General features: G+C 44.4%; 1 protein-coding gene and 1 long non-coding RNA gene across 3 annotated transcripts in view; both read left to right on the plus strand.

Moving 5' to 3' along the window:
* The first annotated feature begins 794 nt into the window (after positions 1-794).
* On the plus strand, positions 795-12,393 carry LOC149371314 (uncharacterized). 2 transcript variants are annotated; one of them, XR_016286648.1, is made up of 3 exons: positions 795-1,073; positions 4,255-4,466; positions 8,755-12,393. It is a non-coding gene; the product is annotated as an uncharacterized LOC149371314 (long non-coding RNA). The 2 variants fall into 2 exon arrangements; XR_016286643.1 differs by having other exon boundaries at positions 795-1,070.
* Positions 12,394-17,485: 5,092 nt separating this feature from the next.
* The window catches only part of Nelf-A (Negative elongation factor A), a 34,705-nt gene continuing 27,982 nt past the window's right edge, over positions 17,486-24,208 (plus strand). Inside the window, exons 1-2 of the mRNA XM_089565213.1 lie at positions 17,486-17,730; positions 21,527-21,698. Of these exons, the coding sequence (XP_089421339.1) occupies positions 17,521-17,730; positions 21,527-21,698 (382 nt within the window). The 5' untranslated portion in view covers positions 17,486-17,520. The remainder of the gene's footprint in view (positions 17,731-21,526; positions 21,699-24,208) is intronic.

Genomic DNA, 24,208 nt, shown 5'->3' on the forward strand with positions numbered 1-24,208 from the left:
GACTACTTGGCCAATAGGAGAGCGAGTCATCTCTTATTTTGGGCAAACTTTGCACTTAAATGCTTTTCTGCTCGTTTGTTGCAATCATTAGATAAGATATTGAATGTTAGGACGTTTGTAGTTATCAAATAGCTTTATTTTTCTATTATTTTTTGGCCAAAAGTTGCAGTCCCGCAACAAGTAGCTCACCGCCCCATGATGCTTTGAGCGCCCATGGTGGCTGAGGTGGTCACGTGGGGTCTCCCATAGACGGCTTGCCAGCTTTCCCTCTAGGTAATAGTAAGAAACTCTATGACGTGGGGTCTCCATGCAAACTCCCATAGACGGCTTGCCAGCTTTCCCTCTATGTAATAGTAAGAAACTCTATGGTTAAACCCCAAAAACTTGTCTTTATATGTAACCTCCTTGTTGAGCACCCATAACGATATGAGTTAGTGGCGGGCCACCAGGCTTGACATCTTATTTTACCAATCGCTCAATTTTAAACGTATTATTTTAAAATTTACCCTTTTAAATACACATTTTCCCGCCTTTAGCTATGCAAAACCGCGAACTTGCTCTGCCTTCTTATTATTATAGAGACGAGATAGAGAATATGGCAGGAGTTCCAGGCACCAACGCGGCAGGCACTTGCTTCAGGAGACATTTAAATAAAAAAAAATAAAAAAACAGTTGACAATGAAGAAAACAGACACCACCCGTTTCAAAGAGGACGCTCCCATCATCCATCCATTTATCCATTCATTGTTCAAAGCCAAAGCTGGCCAAAGCCGCATCCATGGCCGCCTTCGAAGTCGCGCGCCATCCGCGGGGAGATAAAGGGTCTGCGTTGAAAGCATGGTTGAAAGTCCCAGGTTGCGGAGCATGGTTGACTGTCTGTGCGGCCATTCAAACCCGGAGAAGAAGCTAAAGCTGCACCAGCGTTCAGCTGCAAGGAGTGTGTGAAACTGAGCTGCTTTCAGGCATCTCGGTGTGCTGGGTAAGCCCCGAAAGCCCAGCAAGAACGGTAACTACGCAACGAAATGTTGAAAGAGCAGACGACAGACTTCCGAGGCACTTCCAACCAACAGGTAGTACGTAGCGGCACCTGAAGCGCAGTTGCAGGGTGAATTTCGGAAACAGGGGAGCTCGAGGCGTAGCTGCTGCTACTGTAAGGCCCGAGCTACTTAAAAGCTAGGAGGATGCAAGAGTTTAAGAAATGGGTATTCCCGAAACCATCTCATCACTTATGTATCCACTTAAGTATGAAGTGGAGAATGTGAAAATAGCAAGAGTTAAGCTAGAAAAATGAACCTGGGATCTGGGACCCTAGGTTGAGTTTGCTCAGACAGCAGCACTGGGTTGTCAACATTGCTCCTGGGAGGCTGCAGGTTAGATTGGCAGAGAGCTTAGAAAGGGGGCATTTGCTTGGGTATACAGACCCACATCCACAAAGTACAACGTGGCCGCCCAGTCTAGTAGAGGCAATTTGCGCAGAGGCTATATCCAATGCCCGATTAAAACCCTGGCAAAAATCCTGGTACAACTTAGTTTATTTATGCCCATCAGGTTGCCAGGAGAGTAAGGAAATCTTGCAGCTCACAGGTTAGCACACCAGAAAAAACAAATGGAGGATTAAGTAGCATAGCAAGAGTCAAGCGACTAGTGGAGCTGCCTAAATTTAGAATCAACTCGCATCAGATGGCATCACCTGTATGTGCAAAAACAGGGCACACATACTGTCTATGTGTTGCATCAGCTTTGTCTGCAAACTTAGTCTAATTTGATCGAAATCTTTAGCAGGATTTCAGCGCAGCAGATGTGGGAATCATTAAAGTCTGCAGATAAGTCGACGACTTTCTTTTGGTTGTTAACATGCATGACAAAACACCCACTCAGGCTTGCATACATGGTTGTGACTGTTCTTGTGTCTTGTTCAACGTCCACTATTGCAGAGTAGTACTTTCCATCCAGTTTCTTGACCTACAGCTGTATATCAAGGGCGTCAACCACAAATGCTGAACAAAGTGATTTTACTGTTTAAGTCATTTGATTATTCATTTTATTCTAAGCTGGTTTGGCATCTCCAGTCTTTCGTCAGCATTAAGCAATTCGTGCTGCACAGCATCAAGAAAAGGTTTTGTATACAAGTCGAGAGTTTGATTTCCCTATGGACTGTTTCCGAGCCCCCACAGAATCTTTGTTGTAGAAATTTCGCAGTAAAAGCCTGCAGAATGTGCATCTTACCAAATAATACAAGTATAATAAAAGGTTTTCAGGTGGTACTTTACTTTCATGGAGCATAGCACAAACTCAAGAAAGCTGCCTCTAGGTTCGGTCTGGATCTTTGGTATTCCGCTCCATACATGCTTTTGAAACACTGCGGACTGGCTGCTAAAAGTGGTGCAAAAGAAACTTGATTTCAGAAAAACCTATGAAGGCTGGCATGTTCCTTGTGTTACGGATTTCCCGAAAGACATGAGTTTAATACGGCAGCAGCAGTTGCATTTCAACTCCATCGAAATGCAAGAGGCCCGTGTACTGTGCGATGTCAGTGCACGTTAAAAGGGCTCTGGAATACTTTCTGAGGAGAGTACATCAACTCACTCAGTGACTGCATTCTGGCATCATAAACGCCTGAGCCAAATAATACACTTCTACATGTTGCAGAGGACCCACAATCACGTGCGAAAGTTGGCCAGCCCTTTCCGGCTACCTTTTCATGCGCATGCCCTCCTCTGTCCCATGCTCCTGCATGTTTCTGTTCAGCGATGGCTATTGGTTGGATTCTTTAAGACTTCATGCAGCTACCATGGCTGTGGCCAGTCAACTACGTCACTCTGCTTGGTCAGGAAGCTTTGCGCACCAGGGAATCCTCGCGCACATTGGCTGCCGGCGCTGAGGCCAAGGGCGTAGGGCTGGCGGAGCAGCGCTGACCTTTGAGTGTGCAAAAAGTTATGAACGGAGACGGAAAGCGGCGTCCTCTATCATCCCAGGAATACCTCGGTTTCTTTGAAAGCCCCTTTAAAGAACCCAGCTGGTCAAGATTATCTAGAGCCCTCCACTACGGCTTCCCTCATAGCTTGAGTCGTTTTGGAACGTTAAACACCGTAAAATCAAAACCAAACCATTGACTCATTTTAAAGTGTGAAATGTTGTGCTGTCCAAGCAGCATGGTTCTTCACCATGAGATCTTCTCCCTGCTTCCTTAATTAATATTCATTAAAATTAGTTTCGCAAACTGCAGGAAATGTTGCATCAGCAACAGTTATGAAAGTGAAGCATATGTAGTCTGCCTTTTTCACAGGATGTAGCGCCCTCTGGGGAATGTGCGAAAATTGCACAAAAATTCATCTGCTACCCACAAAACTGAATGAAGAAAATGTATAGGGCGGTCATTTATATTGATGTGGAAGAAATACAGATAGCATTCTTCTTTCAGTCGCCCATCTGTTCCATTTATGATTCTATTCCAGCTCCGAGTCCTTCATCTTTCACTCCCCAATCTATTCAATTCTGATCGTCTTCCAGTGCCAACTACACAACTAGGTGAAATATGTCGCATTGATAGATCACAGCGAGTCCTCATACAACTACCGGCTCAGCGTTTAAGCGATGCACCACTGCACTGACAGTTAGCGGTTTCAAACAACCACGAGCGTGGCTTTTGAGACACAGGTTGCTCTTGCCGAGCAATGTGAGGAATAATACCTCCTGCAAGCCTCATTTTTACACAGATAGTTCTTCGGGAGGCCATATATTTTGAATATTATATTTTATATCGTCTGGCATCTCCCTCCTCCTCCTTACAAGTGGAGAGATGGAGGAGGGGCAGAGGAGACGGGCAAATCACCCTAAAAATCACCTGGCAGGCTTCACACGGACATTGACGCCAGACAGTTTTCGCCTTCGTTGTCCTCCTAATGCTGTCGCTTTAAAATAATTTGGGGAACACTGAAGCTTTGCCTTTAATGGTATGATGCAATATCGTCAATGGGCCCATCAGTGGCTTGTCTTGCCCATGCAGACACGGACACTGTTTCCATATTATGTTAATGACCTCACAGCGTATGTATGAAGCCCCACTTAACTAAGTAATATGAACGTGCCTGCGTGGCCTAGGGACAGCGTGTCTGACTCGCAACCCAAGCGTCAGGGGTTTGGTTCCTAACTAATTACCCAATTTTCTTTTCAGCGCAGTTCACTTACTTTATATACTTACATGTCTTAATGACCTTTGAGTAATGTTCTGGCTAATCGTTTTTCATTCCACAGCTCCACATGTGACATCATGACCCTCTCGACCAATCCAGCTTTTCCGCACACGCCGACGCCAACTGTGCCGGGTTCTCCACTGCATGGGACCCTTAATGCTATGACGTTAAAAAACGCGCATGAGTAATGAGACACGATCTGTTTCCACAAGACACAAGTGGCTGGTGCCCGACTGCTGCCACCTGTTGGTTCCTGTCGCCAACATGAACTGCGTATGTACACTAGATCCCAGTGGTTTGATTTCAACCAATGGAGTTGCGAAGAGGACAGAAAAAGAGAGACATGTACACGCGAGGAGGACATGCATTTAATTGTTTATTTTGTGTACCTTGCTCTTTGAAACAACAATTTTGTGGGATGTCATTTGTTTCTTGACATTTGCAGTGTGCTTGATATTTGCTTCTAATGAAATTAACATGCTATACAAAATGGAATTAGAAGAATGTACCAAATGCATGCAGTCAGTAGTTAAATGTCCCAGTTATTTTTGGCAGCTTTGGGTAAAAGCCATATCACTTCCGTACTTTTTGTGAACAGTTTATTGTCATCAGTAAAAATGCATGAAACTTTTCACGTCTTTAATGCTGCCTCTCCCCCAGAGAAGAGATTGATGCCTTGACTTTCTAGCAACAAGTTACAGCTGCCCCGTTTTGTCACATTATCTGTTAACGCTGTGTATATGCAGTGACGTTGCAGGCAGTGCTGCCAACCTGATGCCAACATTTGGCATGTTAATTAGGGGTGTGCGAATATCAAATTCTTCGAATACGAATCGAATGCGAATACTTGGCTCCGAATATCGAATCGAATATCGAATAATCAAGGATAGACGCATTTAACCACTACAAAACCTTTTTTTGAGCACCCAAGAACATCACAGTTCAACTATCGATTATTAAATGAACACAAAAGGTGTGTGTGGCTGCACAAAAAGTATCAGACTCGAACATTATTCTTAGAAGAATGGAAATATCAGAGAAGATGGCTGGTAAACAGCATTGATTAAGGCTAGCTTGCCATCAGCACGAACGCGCGTTGCTGGGATGAACATAAAAGGTTGTCGTGAAGGAAAACCAGCTGCTCCACATGGTCAGGCAGAAGTAGTTCCCTTCTAGCTGAAACGACTCCTCCAGCCACAGAAAATGCCCTCTCACTTGGCACTGAACTGTCACGTATTGTGAGGTACTGCGTGCACAGCTCTGACCATACCAGCTTCGCAGGTATAGCCACAAAGAAGCTCACCAGCGCAGTCAGCTACGGCATGGCCCTTGGAGGAAGGAATGCGCATTGCTCTGGGCGCCGCCTTGTTGTTATGTCTCTGTCAATAGGGCTCGCGGACCGAAATGAACGCCGGTGCTCACAATGAATATTCGGCTTGATACGAATATTCGCGTCGGGTCGAATATTCGAGACAACACGAATACTTGGATTTCGAATCGAATTCGAATACTAAAAATGTAATATTCGAATTGGATTCGAAAATTTCGAATATTCGCACACCCCTAATGTTAATGGCAATACCTGCAGTGTCAGTGGCAAAGCAAACTTCCATCGAATTATGAGAGAGAGAAAAAAGGATGGGAAGGATAACCAGGCAAGGCCAGTTGCTTACCCTACACCTGGGGAGTAGAGTGAAGGGAGTGGGCAAAAAGAGAAGGGAAGTCCGAGTACAGAACAAGTACAGAACATGTTCATGTTGTCTCTAGGTCTGTAACAACAAAGAACGCTCGCTGTCTGTCTACAGTGTGGCACTAAAGCCTTTGGCTCTTAAATATTTGTGGAGCACTTGGCATTCCTAGCTGACAGAGGCTGAGGCCTCGTCTCGATGCCTTGGCCTCCGTTAGGAAATGCAAATCCAAGTGGCAGAATGCTGTCCCCGGAGACAATCACTGATTGTTAAGCAGAGCCAGTGGTCAATTATGTGTGCATTGGCTACACCCTGCTATTTCAGCCATCCCATTTAAATAAGACTGAGCGTTCATGAATGCCACGCCCAACCACAGGCAATGCACAGCAGCATTGCATTGCAGTGGGTTACAGTGACCAGAACCTGAGCGATAACCCGAGTTGTAGCCAAGAGTCATGGTTGTAGAGGTGGTGCCCAGACCTCGTCGGGACGCTTCATGAAGCCAAAATCATGCTGCAAGCAAGCACAAAGCTCTCTTGCATCCAAATAGTATTTTTGGTGCTCAAGGACACCCGCAAAATGTGCACTGTGTTTTTGTTGCCCTTGTACTGTTTATTTATGTCATGTTATGTCAAAATTAAGGAGATTTGTACTTCTCATGTGAGTGCATGTCTGCAAGATGTTTTTGGCTTTGTTTATAGTTCTTTAGCCTTTCATGCTTCAAAATTGTAAAAACTGATTGTCTTTAGCCTCCTCTGCTCCGCAACAACTTTATTGGGAATGGCGCAAATGCTACAGAGCCGTCACATGCCGTGCTTTGCTATGCAGGGAGATCTAGTCGTGATTGCAGTTAATAATTTTCTCATGAAACAGAGTATGTTGGTAACACTCGTTATTTATGGCATAATTCTAACATAATTGCCAACTTTCAAGCTTAAAGAGTGGAGGCAAAAGCAGTTTCTTTGATTGCAACAAATTTTTCTGAGGACGTCTTGTCAAAGAAGCTTCTATAGGTAGCTTCAGCTCTACTAGCACCAGAAAAAAGCAGCCGCACAAACAGCAACGTGCAAGGCATCCATGTGCACCGCTTTGTCGTCAAACTATTTGGCGGAGTGATAAAGTTAGACGCTTCGCTCCTGTAGCCTTCCGTTTATTGGCACAAAAGAAAGCTGTTGCCAAGTATACACAAATGCAAGGAACTAAACTTTTTCCTGGGCTTCAGTGAAGGCAATTCGATAGCAGGAGATTTTGGTCAAGTCTGATGGGATCAGTGTTTGTTGCTGGATGCAGACTCTCTGCATCGGAAGTAATGAAGAAAATGCTGCAGACTGTGTGACCTTCCCGTGTGCAAGACTTGAAATTCATGTATATAGTACATACATGAGGTTCGGGCAATGAACTGCTGCGTGCTTTCTTTAGCATAGTTTCTCTGACAGTGTTTGGAATTGTCAGTTTTTCACTGCACTTAACTAATATATGCAAATCACTAGTTGTGTGTGAGGGCATCATGAATAAGCTTTTGGAAGACTAGTTGGGAAATCCTACATGGAGATTGTCACTCCAGCTAAATAATTGTTTGCATGCTTTTTTTTTTTTTTTGCTTTGGGATATTCTTTTCCCACTATCCAAGGGGCAAACAAATTTACCTCTTTTTTTTTTCACAGAGGGAAATGCTGTGACCAGTCATGTCAACTTCAGCTACAGTAAATAGCCTGAACAAGCTTGTTTCACCACCCAATGGCTTGGTGGTGGTGCTCGGCTGCTGACCCGAAAGACGCGGGTCCAATCCCAGCCGCAGCGGTCTCATTTCGATGGAGGCGGAATGCTGGAGACCCATGTACTGTGCGATGTCAGTGCACGTTAAAGAACCTCAGCTAAGAATGCTGATAAATAGTGGCATTGTAATGTGAAAGTGTTACGGTCTTGTTCAGCAGTGAAGCCGCCGTAGTTGGCATTGTCATTTCGAGAAAATTGGGATCGGTCGCCAGGGCTGCGACGTCTCAGCCATGTGACCTCATGTGGGTAATTCAAACACCCACAATAACCATGCATTGCAGAAGTGGTGATGTCACTACACATTTTATGACTGGTGTACAGGGCAATTGTGAAAGCAATTGTAAAAGAAAAATGCTTGAGCTGAAACTCTAACCTCTGCCACTTGGTTCACGAGCTGAGCACTAGCCATCGACCACTGAAGAACATTCGTTCTGCTTGGTTAAAGGACAGCCTTGTGAGCTGCTGCGGTGGCAAAGTGGTTACAGCGCTCGGCTGCTGACCCTAAAGACTCGGGTTCGACCCCAGCCGTGGCTGTTGCATTTTCGACGAAGGCGAAATACTAGAGGCCCATGCACTGTGCAATGTCGGTGCACAATTAAGAACCGCAGGTGGTCGGAATTATCTGGAGCCCTCCACTGCGGCGTCCCTCATAGCCTGAGTCACTTTGGGACAATAAACTACAAAAAACCAAAATGGCAAACTTGGGTATGTGTTGTAGTAAATTTTTTAAAATTAAAAAAAAAAAAATAACAACAGTGTCCTTGTCTGTGAAATGATATGCAAAGAGTACCCTAGGTCGCTGAAGGGACCCATTAACACTGTCTCGTCGTAGCCTTTAGATGTAACTTAACTGTCTCCCTAATTTTTCGTTTGCAGTGCTGTGATACAGGTTGTCTTCAAGAAAAAAAAGCCAGCAGAAATTTAAAAATAAAAATTAGAAAATGTAAAAAAAAAAGAATAAAATCAAGTAACAACAGTGTCCTTGTCTGTGAAATGGCATGCAAAGAGTACCCTAGGTCGCTGAAAGGACCCATCAATGCTGTCTCTTTGTATACTTTAGATGTAACTTAATTGTCTCCCTAATTTTTCATTTGCAGGGCTGTGATACAAGTTGTCTTCGAGAAAAAAAAGCCAGCAGAAACCACGAAGGGTGATTAGACCTTGGGAGAAGCCAGAGAGAGCACCAACATGAGTGTTTCAGTCTCGCTCCTTCTGCCTTTCAGAGCGTTCACATCTGCAGCATTGGTTAAAAGAATAGAAGAAAGAAACTTGGAAGTGTTTTATAGTTTGTGCACTGATGTTTTTGTTTTGTATAGCAATTAGGCTGTGCCAGCAGTGAAGAGCCTGGCACTTGCTCTAACAAAAATTTTTTAAATTTTCATTTCTCGGTGCATGCATTCATGGTGTAGATAGTGCCCTTAATTTTGCCTGAATATTTGGTGCATTGAGGGGTAATGGCAAAACATCTTTGTCTTTTTATTTTTCTCAAGCTCTCATTCAGAATGTACACAGTCTTGTCGCTGTTGCTTGCTGATGTTATGCTGCATTAATTTAAATGCATGCAGTTCATGCCACGCTGGCTGATGCTTCATACGGATCATTATAGCGCACAGGACAGGACTCTGAGCAAGATCTGAGGCAAGAACAGCGTCATATTATTCCATTTCCTGCTCTTTGTTTAGTTTTATGCTCAATAGATCCTCCATGTGAATCCTTAATTAGCCTGGGTTCCTGATCTTTAACTTGCACTTATCTCTGGTGGTTGACTAGCTTTTGTTTTGTTTTTTTTTTCTTCCTGATACTCTAATACTGAATGCTCTTTTTAATGCCATGTGAAGTGCTTTGCTGTTGCTGGTGTTCTGAAGTAAAGGTTATTGTGTTAGTGTTGTTTGCTGTGTGTTGCCTGCCTGTTTGCATAGAGTTTTCTGGTCTAGAGATGCTTATGTCGTCCTCAGTGATCACAGTGAAAGAAATATCGGAAGGTGTGTGACTGGAAAGGGCACAGGAAAGAAAGATGAAGTTTATCCGAAGTGTATCTGCTCCGCAACGTTTGTCTAGAAAAAGATTACCTCTGATGAGTACAACAGTCAGGCACGAAATATCATTTGCTTGTTTTGTCAGGCATCAGGATATATCCCCAGTGAAGTTCTGCAGTCTGAACTCACTCATCTCATTCTGCTATCTGTGTTTGGGTGTTTGTGTGCTGTGTGCTTTGCAAAGTGACTTTGCATGTGAGATTTACATGTGCAATTTTAGAACATATTAATGATAGGCTTTTTAAGATGAGCCACTTGAGGTATACAGCTATATACATGCTTATTAGGAGTTTTCGTATGACGTGCATTCATGTTGGAATTGCAAAGATGAGCTGATGTGGCTGATGAGATAGGTTTTTTTTTACTGAGTGTCAAGTGCTATGTGTGTTTTGGAAGATTTTTTGTTGCCACGGTGTGTTTGAACGTTGAATTTTGTATGTTCCTGAGGGCTTACAAGCTTACTCTTTTATATTTCTTGTGGTTATTGTGCATTTAGAAGCACTCGAGATTAGGTATGAGCAAGACTTGTCAGCTATTAATGAGGATTAATGCCACGTTATGAAAAACAAGGAAAAGGCATGGTGCTATTTTGTAATGCACGTTCATTTCAAATCAGCACTGTAAAGTCTTGTCCATGTCATACTGTGAAATTGCATGGGGCCTCTTTTTTTCTTTTTAATTTTGCTTGGTAACAGCATCTGCATAGGCCTGCAGACTTCAGACCATGCTCCATTAGTTAGAATTGTTGGTGGGGCGCCCATCTGATCGATGAGGATCTTGTTGCCATTGTCACGTGCTGTACATACTCCTGAACAAAGGGATGCTACTTCACTACTTGCAAATATTATGCATGCACTGTCCATTTGCTTCCTACTACGTACCTATTGCACTAAATGCTTTTGTGCATGTGCATTTCCTGCATTTCCTTTTTCGAGGGAAATGTGTTTAAGGTGGGAGGTGCTTAATGGGGGAGTTCGTATTTCTTGTTCCTGATGCATTCTTTGACGTTTTTCATGACTGTCATCATAACCACCCTTATGGCTGAATGCATGACATCGTAACCGAAGCCACCTGCTTGGCTTGGCTTTCAATGTTGGCTTAGCTGATAGCATAAACTTCACTCCAGTTGATGTGACCCAGATGCATGTCAGATATTGCAGCACAGAGGTGCTGATGGAGTCATCAGAGGTTTTTTCTAATGCATGTCACGGTGAATAAAGGTGCTGGTGTAGGGATGAAAGTTGTGTTCTGTACAGCGTATTATGCGTCATTTGGCCACAACAGAGACTTACTTTAGCATCACTTTTAACACAGTCATGCACAGCCGAAATCTTGTTTGCTTTGGTTTGGTTTATTGGGGTTTAACGTCCCAAAGCGACTGAGGCTATGAGAGACGCCATAGTGAAGGGCTCCGGAAATTTCGACCAACCTTGCATGAAACCATTATAGCTTTGTTAAACACCATGTGCACTGTACTGCCAGTGTTAAATGATGTTCCAGCACCTAGTGTTCAGAAGTTGAATTTAGGATGTTGCCAAGTGAGCAACAGTAATTAAATGCATAACAGTGCGACTCCTACAAGTGTTCTTTTTTCTTCAAGCCAGTTGCACTCCATGGCACGTATTTCTTCAATGCAGATGCACCTGCCCTCAATGGTGTCGAATGCCCAGGCTTCATTGCATTGAGTCCTGAGGAGATACGGGAGTTCAGGGAGAGGTACGAGGGCCACAAGGAGCACCTGTGTCGGTACTGCCCTTACACAACGAGATACTCTTCCAATCTGAAACAACACGAGCGCACGCACACGGGCGAGAAACCATTCAGCTGCACCGTATGTCCCAAGAGCTTCAGAATTCAGAGTCACCTCCGGGAACACATGTTGAGACACACCGGGGAGCAACGCTACTGTTGCCCCTTGTGCCCGAAGCGCTTCTCCAATCGGAGCTCTGTGCCAGCGCACATGAAATCGCATGCTCGTCAGGACATGATGCGCTGCATGAATCAAGCAGACACTGATGACAAATTGAAATCAGCCCATGCTGATTGATTATCGCGTTGTAATTGCAAAAAGGCTGGTAAAAGTATAAAATACAGGTATTGCGCAGCCATAGGAGGTCTTCACAAGCAAACTGCGATGGCGTCAAGCACTTCTTTATTGATAAATCTCTAAGACGACCCCACTGCTGTCCACTTTTTGTTGGCAGTCGCTTAATTCCCTCGCTTGATGTAATCCTCAGTGTCAGATTTGAACCAAGTGACGAGGAAAAAAATATATTTTTTATTATAAATTTCTCAGGAAATATGTATTTGTCTGCTATACAAATGTCAGCAGAGGCGTAAAAAGCTGCACGGTTGAATTTAATAATTGGGTGAAGGTGTCCTCATCGTCCCATTAAAAGTGCTCTTTGTATGTGTTTCACTTTAATCTCTTTGTGTGTAACCGTTTTTATTTTCATCTTCCATTCATGGAATAAAAAAGAGTGCTCTTATCATACTGCTGCCTTTTTCTCTAGAGTTATAAAGTAAATACAGAACCTGCAAACCAGTGTTGTTTGTTTACAGATAAATGATGCTGATGTTGTCCCCTCTTTTGTCTTGATTTACGATATTTAAAAAGTTTTGCTAACATTGAGCAATTGGGAAAGTTCTTATTCGAAGCTCATTGAATTCTATTTATAAACAAATTTTTCATGTTTCCAACGATCTTGTGATTCTGTGGGTTCATTTTTTCCTGTCTTTAACCCATTTTGCACTCCGTCTCTATTTGTACTATTGACTCTACACTGTAAAATCCTTGCATACAAGGCAAATTTGGGCACTATAAGAAAGCACTGATATTCAAAAAATCTGTTCTGTGTGTGTATGTGCATGCGTGCACACACATGCGTCCATGCGTGTGTGTGTGTGTGTGAATGATGCTAAACTCAACTTCTAAATATATAATTTTTAGTGCTGCTGTTGGATATTTGGACTCCTACTATACTATCACTTCCTTGTCTCTGGCATGGAAAGCTGCATTTTGCTGGAGGAATTCCCACTTCGGTGAACAAATTTGTAATTTGCAAAATTGAATGCTAAGGTGAAGCCACACTACCGCAGACTAGATTGGATCAGTACATGACATGCCACTAGGGACTTTTTTTGTCCCTCTAAAAATATTGTCCTCTAAGAAGAAGAAAACCTTAATTTTTGCCAAGGAACCCAGTAGCCTGGAAAAGAAAGTCATATTACGGGCGCACTTTTGAGCAGCGTTGCACGCCTCACGCTCTACTATATGCTTACAAGCATAGTACACTACACTTGTGACCGCCCACAAGGAAGCATCCATATTCCTTTTTCTTTCCGAATGTGATTTGTCCAAGTGTATGTGTGCAGGACTTTTTCCATTTTCAATGCAGCCTGGGATTCTACCTGCAAGCCTAGTGCAAAGAAGTGGTTACTTTTAAAACTTTTTTTGTTGTTTTGAAGATTCGTACAGTCTCAACAATATGCGTTGCGAGATCATCCGTGAAATGCCAAGAATAACATTTTCAGTGACCGCCAACATATTTATGTGCTTAATTAACGTAGGTGGCACAGAAACGTGGCAACATTGTTACTTTTTTGTTTTGGTCAAATGTTGATACATTGTTCCTAGTGTCCTTTTTTTAATGTACTGGCATTAGAAACCTTGCCGTGAAAAAAAAGTGTGCAGTGTCCAGTGGCAACGTGCTGTGTACACTTTCCACCTGCCACAGTTTGCGAAGTTGGGAGAGGGACATCTCCACTTGTAGAGGAGAGAGAGAGGCCGGAAGGTGGCTGCCACGGACGGGAACACCCAAAAAAATTACTGGAATTGGTAATGACTGATAATGATTAAGAATGCCCGGGCAAAAATGGAACCGACTAAGATTGACTCAGAAAAGAGCACAGCAAAATTGTGAGCAGCTGAGCAAAGAACCTTTAAAGGTGCAGTGAAGAGGAATCTGAACTCGACTTTTTGCCGCGGGAACTCAATCTACACGTTCCGAGCATTCTTAGAAACTTCGATTTATTGCCCTGTGTGGCCGTTTTCCCTAATTAATTCGAATTAACGTCCGGCTCCCGCCTTCTTTTCTTTAATTCTCCCCGTACAGTGGGCGGAGTTGGCCAACGCGTGGAGTGCCTTTCACCCAGTCCCGTGGCGGCTTGTTGTTCAGCCATCGGCGGAGTAATATGTAGTAATCCGTAGAAGCAAATAGTCCACGCGTATTTTTATTTCTGCGGGCTTATTTGGCGGCTATATTGTCTGCGAATGAAACTATTTATTTACGGAAACCTGAAAAACAAAATAAAGCGAAAGCAAAGCCTCCACGGAGCTGGCTGAAAGGCACTCCACGCGTCAGTTGACTCCGCCCACTGTATGGGGAGAATTAAAAAAATAAAGGCGGGAGCCGGATGTTGATTCGATTTATTTAGGGAAATCGGCCACACAGGGATATAAATCGAAGTTTCTAAGAATGCTCAGAACGTGTAGATCGAGTTCCCGCGGCAAAAAGACGAGTTCAGATTCCTCTTCAGTGCACCTTTAATGACCAAAGATATAAATGGCAAATTATGTATGAAAATAGCAAGAAATGGAAGAGAAGCAAAATTTAATGAAACGAGAAGACCTGATGCTAACGCTTTGTCATCGCAGAATAATACCCAAGTGCCCTTGCAACTTTTTCTAATGTTTCTGAAATAGTAAAATAACTTTTCTGCAACCTGACCTTAACAACGTATATGCAACTTTCGCTAAAATGTTAAAGTAACCCTACAAGACCAGAGTAACCAATTTTCAAGAAGTATAGATCAACCGACATGCATTACAATACCGCGTAACTAATTCCTGCTACTCGTACTCTCCTTCTAACAGATATCATCCTCTCAGCCCTGAAGAGCATGAGTCACAAGTGATAATGGTGGATGGGTAACATACAAAGTTTTGAACTAAATTTTGAGGTTGTGCATGCAATCTGTGGCAGGCACCATCTAAGACATATGTAGCTGCAAAGATCTAGTTGAAGAAACAGTACCTCCCAGTATCAAGGAATCTAATACCCTATCAGATTCAAATCCTAATAGCCTATTTGCTAATCGCCTACTCAGTAATTAGTCTAATAAGGAATGCAGCAAACAGAAATAACTTATCAGATTTTCTATTTGATACCGTATTAGACTATAATTGCCTATTAGTTATTGATAAGCAAATTTAGACTATTTCTGCTATTAGAATTTTCAATATGGAATGTTACGTTATCAAAGGTTACAAGAATGCTATTCCAAAGTTTACTAGGTGACATTTCACAAATGCTGGAAAAAAAGAAAATTTTAGAACAGTGTAATAACATTTGAACAAAACCAGAAAGTAACTGCGACATGCGTATCTCGCTCCATATTGGACCACACACCATGTAATCCCAGAACGGACAAATCAGAGTACTCGGTTTGCCTGTCGCCAGCTGTAACAGCCCCCAAAAGCGGAGGTGCAAATTGCAACGGGCATGGCCAGCCATGCTACACAGAGTAATTCACTTCTCTAACAAGTTGGAAGGAGCAAGACAACATGCTTGTCGCACCCTAGTTGTGGCTGTTGCCGTAGGAGAGATATTATATGGCGCTCCTATATGTACATTCTTACCGACAACAAGAATCTCTGAACACCTTTATAGGTCTACGCAACGAACTATCACTGGGCTCCCTAAGCATATCATGGTACCTGTACTTGAACGCGCTGTTGCCTTGACGCTAGCAGGACACCATCCACGATGCCAATATCTGATATCGCATTTGCTTGGAAAATGCCCTACAAGGGCAATGCCTGTTGGTTTCGGACTTCCAGCAAAATGACGATGCTGCTCCACTCACTCAGTCTCTACCCCATTTGAATACTCCGATTGCTTTTCAGCGATTTTGTAGCCCCATAGCCCGCGACAACGTTCCCCTCTGTAAAGGTCCCTGCATTATGCGTCAACTTGCAGATGCTCAGTCAGGTACCCTCAACATCTATACTCATGCCGCCCTCTCTGGTGATCAAGCTCTAATGGTGTCTGTTTGTATGCAGACCTCAGTCTGCTTGGGGGCCTACATGTGCCTCCTTCCTTCTAGTACCCCCATGCATGGCGGGCTGCTCGCAATCTGGGGAGCCATATCCGTCCTCCCACAAGCTGGTATCAAACCAGCTAGTCTGAGTCTTCACTGATTCACACGCATCTTACTCAGAAATTCTTCGCCCTACGTGGCAAACCCATATGACATCCTAGCTACACAGGGCAACCTTCTCTGTAGCTATCATGCACTGTGCCCTTGTGTCTCTCCGTACTTCAAGTCGTCCCACATCAGAAAACTAACTCCGGCAGTCTCTTTTCGTGCAAGACCTGCCTTACATGTTCCCAAAAGGTCTTCATTGGTAAGGTTTATGCCGACTCAGCATACACCCCGTATATTCTGGTGAAATGGCAACAGCCCACCATCATCATGGTAACATATGCTTGCAGTACATGGCCATTTACTATATGGCCATGTACTCCAGTTGAAACCGGAATGCCACACAGTCCCTCTGGCACACAGATTACAGTACTGCGCTGCTTACGGATACCGACACACACACACACACAGCTCCTATTTGTTGCATATAGGAACTAAAGCGGCCTCATCAGGACGGCGTAGGGTGCTCACTAAAGCCCTTCTGATCGGGCTCAGGCACAGCATAATGGATAGTACACTGACCCGTACCTCGAGACGAGACTAATGTCTTTTCCCTATTAAGGCGAAAGCCTTTAATGCCTCATCATTGTCGACAAAAGGTTGTCAGCAGAGGTGTTATGCTTTCCGGTTGGTCGAAATGGTTATGATGTCAGAGTGCACGGATTCGAAGTAATGAGGTCACTCACGGATGCCTGACGCCCCCTTTTGGAGCACACGACAACTAATAAAATAGTTGTTGTCCGCTCCGACAGGGGGCGTAAGGCGTCCGTGGATGACCACATTATACCTCATTATTGCGCGAACAGAGCCATGGATACAACCGAACTCATCGAAGCAGAGAGAGAGTTGTGCTAAAGAAGCAGTCAAAGTCGGCAGTCAGAGTGTGTGGTTGTAATGTGGAGTGTAGAATTTGATGGAGGCGAAATTCTAGAGGCCCGTGCGCTGTGCGATGTCAGTGCACGTTAAAGAACCCCAGGTGGTCGACATATCCGGAGCCCTTCACTACGGCGTTCCTCACAGCCAAATAGCCAAGCCAAGAAACCGTCTCCCCGCATTCCTACGCCTCTCCAAGGTTACAGGTTACAGTGTTCAACACTCTACGAAGGTGGATGCAAGGCGGATGGTGGTTGTAGTGTTGCGCCTCCAGCCATCCATGCCGCCAGCTGTACCTCTATTTATATTAAGAAACTATATTAAGGAACTCTATGGCTAAATGCTTTTGCAGAAAACTTATTCATTTCAGCTGTACCAACGACCTTGCAGTGTTTGAACGGAGCTCGTTCGATCCAAGCAGGGCAAATTACACTGCAGGGCAAATGCAGCGTCCACGGACCTGTCAGCCGGTCTCTCTCCATCAGTACACTGCCGCGAAAGCAGCGCGAAGCTAGTTAACAGCCAAATTAGTTAAGTTATTGGAAGGTAAGAACAGTTTACAATAAGGTAATAATTTGACCAGCTGTCACACTCAAAGACGAAGCTTCATAGTAAAAAACGAAACCGAAAGCAAACAAGTGGTAGCGACAATCGGCTGCAGCGGTAGGAAGCTTGAACTACGCAGCGAAGCCCGCTTTGAGGCTTCCAGTTTCTCAAAATGGCGTCTGAAAAATTGTTCGTTTCAAGATGGCGTACGTGCGCGACAGCGACACGTCGTTGTGGCTACATAATAAGCTGGGAACAAGTAACGACTTGTGGTCAGGCTATTCTATCTGCTCCCAGCTAAACCAGGATGTGTTAAAAAACATCAGAGAGTGTTTCATCGACCTACAGTCGCAGGTTAAGCTCAAACTGCTCCTCTCGTTCCTGCACATACCACGGCGCAATGTCGAGGAGGTAAGACCAGTGTGTCACTCATCTTTGAACCGTGTCTAAGCGTTTACAAGGGCCGTACTTGCGTCTGCTTTGTTCCCTGTACTGTCTGCAATGGTACACGGTTGGTATCGCGGCTATTTGAAGCCATGCGTGAACAGGTGCGACCTGCCGGGAAGAGCGTTCGCTGTTTGGTAAACACACCAGCTGGAGTGTGTCACGCAGGGCTAGCTGGTGCTGCCGCTGAACGCAGTGATAGTCGCTTACGTCGAGACTGCTTGTGTACGTCATAGCCGTCTTAGCACATGTTTCCGTTTGTCTTCGTTGTTTATTTCGGGCACCGAGCCCCTAGCGATGCGCTACGCTTTGAGTGCCCTGCTCTTTTCCGCTGTTTTGCGAGCCGTGCGCCCGCAAAGTCCTCATTTCCATAGTGGGCGCGGGACTGGTGATCGTTTCCCCGCGCATGCGATCGCAAGGCACCGTTGCGATGCGCGCGCGCGCGCCAGTTTTGTACAGCGTGATGATTAGTTATAATGGATGCTGACTAGTTTAGATTGTCCTCTTCGTGGGGCGCGAGCGGTGTATTCTGTCACAAGCGCTACACTGCGAAGCTTCGCAGTCGATTGCCCGAAGCAGCAATCATTAGCGGCACAGCAGAAATCGGAAGAAATTAGCGTTCAAGTGCATCAGTGTGGTTTCTGTGTTATCGAACGCATTAAATTCTCTGATGCTGCTTTTAAGCAGAACACGCATTCTAGGTACCATTAACTAGGTGCCTTACTTATGATCAGCTGTTTAATTAGTGGAAGTTATTTGCACTGTACAGCTTGTGGTTTGTGACAGTCTCGCTGCCTGTATTATGGGTAGCAGTTTTTTTTTTTTTCTGCATGATGTTTATGCCATAACTAGTGTCAGTGGTTTAACAAAACATGAAGAAAAATGGACCGGTTTTGGGGGGTGCTGCAGACAATTTTGTTCACCTCAGGCATTTTGAGTTCAGTTTCTGTCACCCGTTTTTGTGTGCATATTCTTCAAAGTGGATTTCGACCACCAGGAACTGGCCCTGAGATCTCCCAGTGGCTGTTCGTTAGCTATTTAGTCACAGTGTCAGTTAGATAGTTAATATAAGTGGTGAATTAGTGCTGGATGTTCTTTGCAATTTTTGTTTTTCTCTCTTTTGCCAAAACCCGCACCACAACCCGAAAGACGCGGGTTCGATCCCGGCTGCGGCGGCCGAATTTTTATGAAGGGAAAATTCTAGAGGCCCATGTGCTTTGCGATGTCAGTGCATGTTAAAGAATCCCAGGTGGTTGAAATTTCCGGAGCCCTTCACTACGGAGTCCCTCATAGCCTGAGTTGCTTTGGACCGTTAAACCCCCATAAACCAAACCAAACAGCTTGCAAAACACATGCGAAGAAAGAAAAGAAACCTAAATCGTAAAGGTTGCCATTGGTTTGGTTTGGTTTATGGGGTTTAACGCCCCAAAGCAACTCAGGCTATGAGCGATGCTGTAGTGGAGGGCTCCGGAAATTTTGACCACGGGGGGTTTTTTAATGTGCACTGACATTGCACTGTATACGGGCCTCTAGAATTTCGTCGCCACCGAAATTTGACCGCTGCGGCCGGGGTCGAGCCCGCATCTTTCGGGTCAGCATCCGAGCACCACAACCACTGATTCACCGCAGTGGCTAAAGGTTACCTTTGTTCACTGCATCTGCTGTAAATAACATCAATTGCATCAGGTCAATATCCATTCTCTTAGTGTAGGGCTTGTTGCAGTGCTCATCTTTGTTAGCTTCCGCATAAGCTTCTACAACTTGTGGCTTTGACCCTTCTATTGATGGTTCATCTGCGGTAGTATCATTTTGTGTTGAGAATGTTGGACTCCAGTGGCATAGTTATCCTGTAATAGTTTGATGCCAACTGAGCTGGAAGTTAAGAATTGTGAACGTGCGCATGAATGCGTGATCATTCTATTGCAGCTATTACAAATACGTGAAGTACAGCACATTCAGGCATTGCGCAAATAGTCTTGCCCGGCTATTGCTGAATACACGGGGACACCATGTTTCCTTTTGTGCTGCTACTTTCACTACATCTTGGCCTAGCTGCATTGCAGCAGCTGCAGTGGATTTACATTGTGATAACCCGTTAGAGGGATACTGAAGATGAATTGAAAGTGTCCTAGATTGATGTACTATCACTTTCTAATTGACAACGAGGCCATTTTCGCTTAAAACAGCTCCTATGAGCTTGCAAAAAGTGAAAAAAGTAGAAACCGGTTCCCCCACTACACTTTGGGATGTCAGGTGAGATCATTAGTTGTATAGAAAAGTAAATGAACGATCATGCACTTGAGTATAAGCCAAGCTTTTGTATCACAATTCCTAGTGCACTTCAGTTACATCAGGAAGATGAGCAAAACAGCTTAATCTGGAAAATTAAAAAAAAAAGTGAACCCGAGGCCCCTGACATCGGGCCATATTATAGTACATATTTGAATCAAATTAGTGGGAATAAGCGTCCTGATTTTAAATTAAAATTTCTCGCCGATTAATGCACCTTTTCTTTTCGAAAAAATGTCAACAAAGACAAAGTCACCAGCTGTTGTTTTTATTAAGAACAAAAGTGGTGTCTGGTTGCTCTCAGTGTTCTGTTATTGTTTGCGATGTCCACTTCAGGGCAAGTTACATTGATGTATGGCACTAGGAATCAAAATGAACTCATGCTAGGGTATAACTGTACTAGACAAAATGAGTGCTATACACAGTTCTAGAAGCCGTGTGGTTGAGCAGAGCTTTTTCTCTGCTGCTTGCTTTGGCATTGATGAATTAGCTTGCATTTTGTTGGTTAGCCACAGCACAGGAGGCAATAATGATGCTAAAACAATACTATGTGACACATTGAAGAGTGAAAATGCTTAGCTCCTCCACAATTATTGCAAAGAAAGCATGAAAGGTTTCATTAGTGTAGACTGGCTATTGGTGCACTGGTGTTGTTGCAATTAATTTATTGAGGTGCGGTCCTGGCAGTCGGAACTATTTGTAGCTTCCACTTTGGAACAGTGAAATACTTTTAACCTTCGCATTTCTTTATGGGCTGTTGAAACATGGCTTCAAAGGGTTTGGAAATCAGTAGCTGTGAAAATTCAAACTTTATTGAGGGCTGGGTGCAGTTTCAAAATGACTAGAACATTGTGGTTTTCTTTTACCAGAGCACAGGCATGCATGCCTGGGCTACAAGAAATTTTTTTTTTGAAACTTCTGTGTTATTTAAAGTCTTGGTGGCAGGTTTACTTTACTTCATTCCAGTTTGTCATAATGACATTCGCCAGCGTTAGTGACATTAGCAGTACCATGTGTGTGTTCTGTTTTATGGGCATTTATTTAGGGTGTTTTAATCAGTTCTAGCCTGTTGGAGTTACCAGTTTTAGGCAATTTCAATCAGGGTTTTTTCATTACTGTTGTAGGGAACATCTTCAATGAAGGTTTTGCTGAAAATATATTGAGGTCATGAAATATGCAAAAACACATGAAACTTTCTTGAAGGTAATCAAGAATTGAAAGAGTAGCGACCACATGTTAGGTAAAATCACCAGCATTATGGATACTCAGTAGTACCTCTATTTTGAGCAATGCTATGAAGATTTATAGTCATTCTGTGTGTATCTGTATACATGTGGAAGATTACTTTTCACCTTTGGGGGATGAAATGAGCTTGTGCCAGAACACTAGTGGATTTTTGGCTGAAATTACATTTTTCTAATCCTCTGTCATTCCCTCTTCTTCTCTTCTGTTTCATGTGGAACTCTGACATCAGTGGAAGACGGAGCTGGAAGACATTTTGGAGGTGGCATCGGCCGACAGCGACCAGTGGGTCAGCATGCTCGCGGAGTTGCTGCGGTCATTCCCCGGCAGTGGCACGCTCAACTTCAACATAGAGGAGAACTCCAGCGTCTTTGTTGATCTCTGCAATGACTTGCGGAAGCTGGGTGCGTATTTGTTATAGCGTGTCGTTACCACTGGGGCTTATCAAAGTGACAACTCAGGGCATACTATTAGGATCGGGGTAGCGTGATTGGGCTGGAGAAGGGACGAGGAAGGCGGGTGACGGGGTTACGAAGAAAAGCAAGGAAGGAGAACTTTATACAGGAATATTTACATTATTTACAAAAAGGGTAACTGAGAGTGACTCTCAGTGAAAGCAAACTTCTTCAGGAATCAATAGGAGTGCACTGGAGTCCACAAAACAGCACCCGTTAAATAGCGCACGGATTCCCCAGATCCCTGTCTGGGGAATATAGTTCGAAGAATGACGTCCAATCAGACGGACAGTTGTTGATACTGTTGATACCACCCACGGCAAGGGCGGTGCTGGCTGTCCCGCTCTCTCGCAGCTCGGTACATGGGAAGGGGTAGATGCTGACTAATCCGACACGGCTGGAAAGGAATCTCCCGCAGTCTACCAAGAGGTGAATGACCATCCTCGTGCTTCCCCGCCGGATGTCCAAATCACGAGATCTCTGTCGAGGACACAGCCGTCCTTCAATTAGCACATCACCACTCTGTCCCGCGACCCGAGGGTTGACTCGGCCACCTGACGCCACCACGTCGCCGCTGTTTCTGCCACTGCTGCCGTCTTTGCCAGCCCCCGCCGCATCTTCGGCCTTCGCCAGTCAGGGTCCGCTGCCTTAATCCACTTAGGCAGGAGGGGAGCGCGAGCTGCCTTAATCCACCCAGGCAGGAGGTTGGGGGGAGGGGGGCATCCCAAACACAACAATACCTCATCACTCACTAGCATAGTTTAATCATACCAAATCACAATGGCAAAGTAGCAGTGCTTGCAGTGAGTCCCAAGATGAAACTGATAACCTTTGCTCATTATACTGATGCTCACGCAAGCAGTCTTTTACATACTGACCCCTTTGGTCATTGTAAACTGAACGGCAGCCTAATTGAACAGAATATCCAGTTTCTGTGGAACACGTGTTCTTTCTTGTTAGGGCAGGTTTAAGCTATTATAATGCTTATTGGGTGTGGAAAACGGCGTCCATGTTAGCACATTACCCAGTTCTTTTCAGAATATGGGAAGAGTTGTAAACGTAGGAGACCGTGGCCTCTCTCCTATTTATTTTTTAATTGGGTCACACTTTGTGGTTTCTGTTGGTCGTATTCATGTTCTTCCGGTTTTGTGTAACTTTTCTGCAGCAGAAGTTAGGAGGCAGTCTGGTAGCAAGCCAACAGAGAGGCGTGGAATTAAGCTAAGGTTTCGTCTAGTTCTCCTTGTTTTCTCTTCTTAATTTTTTTAACTCAGTTCACCTCAGTTTTCTATTTCTTTCATTTTGCTCTCTTCCCCTCCCCCATCACTGCCAGAAGCACGCTTGCTGCCTGCCAGCAGGTTCTCGGCTGCCCCCTCTGCCCTTCATACCTCTTGTAACTATTCCTTCTGCACCGTTGCCCCGGCACTGTCCCAGCCTGTTTCGATTATATTGTGCCTTGAGGTGCGGAACACAAGAGAAACGATGAAACGAGAGTGAGGAACTAAATTCAATAGAAAGACAGCACATGAAAACTGGCTCTCCCCCATCCGCTGCCTAGCCTCTTTCCATTAGTTTGTCTACTCCACCACCTTGCTCGCTATCGCTTCCAGCATCGCACTGTAGATGTTTCCATTTCTTCATGCTGCCTATTCGGCAGACCCTGTGCCAGCAGCCTTCATGTTTCATTTTAAGAGTGTGCACAGCTGGTGCATTGCAGTCAGTGTTGTTTAGCAATGGAGCGGCTGCATACAGGGCCCTGCACCACTATGCACCTGTCTTTTCATCCCTGCGTTCGGTTTTGTGTTATTGTGTTTTTTTTTTCCTTTTTGTGCGCTGTATGTTAGCTTGCTGTCTGTCTTCCCTTTCGTGTTTCCCCTTTGTTCCACATTCTTGTCCGTCGTTTCTGTCCCGATCTGCACCTTGCAGTATAGTTTCTAAACTAAACCAAGCAGCTTTCTTAGTTTTCGTCTAATTATCTTGCCCTGTTCACCATCACTGCAACCTCTTTGTTGCGGTTTCGATTTTCCGTGTACTACCAGCTTGTCATTTAGAGTATGCTTGGTTCTCAAGCTTTCTGCGCTCGAATGGATCATGTAATGACTTCATGGTGCTTTCTGGACTAATATATGAGGAACAGGCGTCCTCACTATGCGGTAGGCACTTGTAGCATATGTCCGTGTGACTGGGTTAGGCTCGACACACCAAGGCCAGGAACGCTATAAATCAGATGTATATACATTGTCTAGAGAACTGTATATTACTTGTGCGATGAGCCAGGCGACCACTTCCAGCATCTTCCAGTAGCACATTCAAACAATTTCAATGTCAGGTTTTCTATTGGTGGAACTCGAGCGTTAAAGACACTGATCTGACGTACTGGTTGGCTGCATAGCGTGTAACTGTCATCCAATTGCAGTATCGTGGCTCATGGCTCGTCAGTCTCTGTTGTTGAGAGAGAGACT

Source organism: Amblyomma mixtum, chromosome 1 (assembly GCF_055824585.1).
Source record: "Amblyomma mixtum isolate Tamu chromosome 1, ASM5582458v1, whole genome shotgun sequence".
NCBI lineage: Eukaryota > Metazoa > Arthropoda > Arachnida > Ixodida > Ixodidae > Amblyomma > Amblyomma mixtum.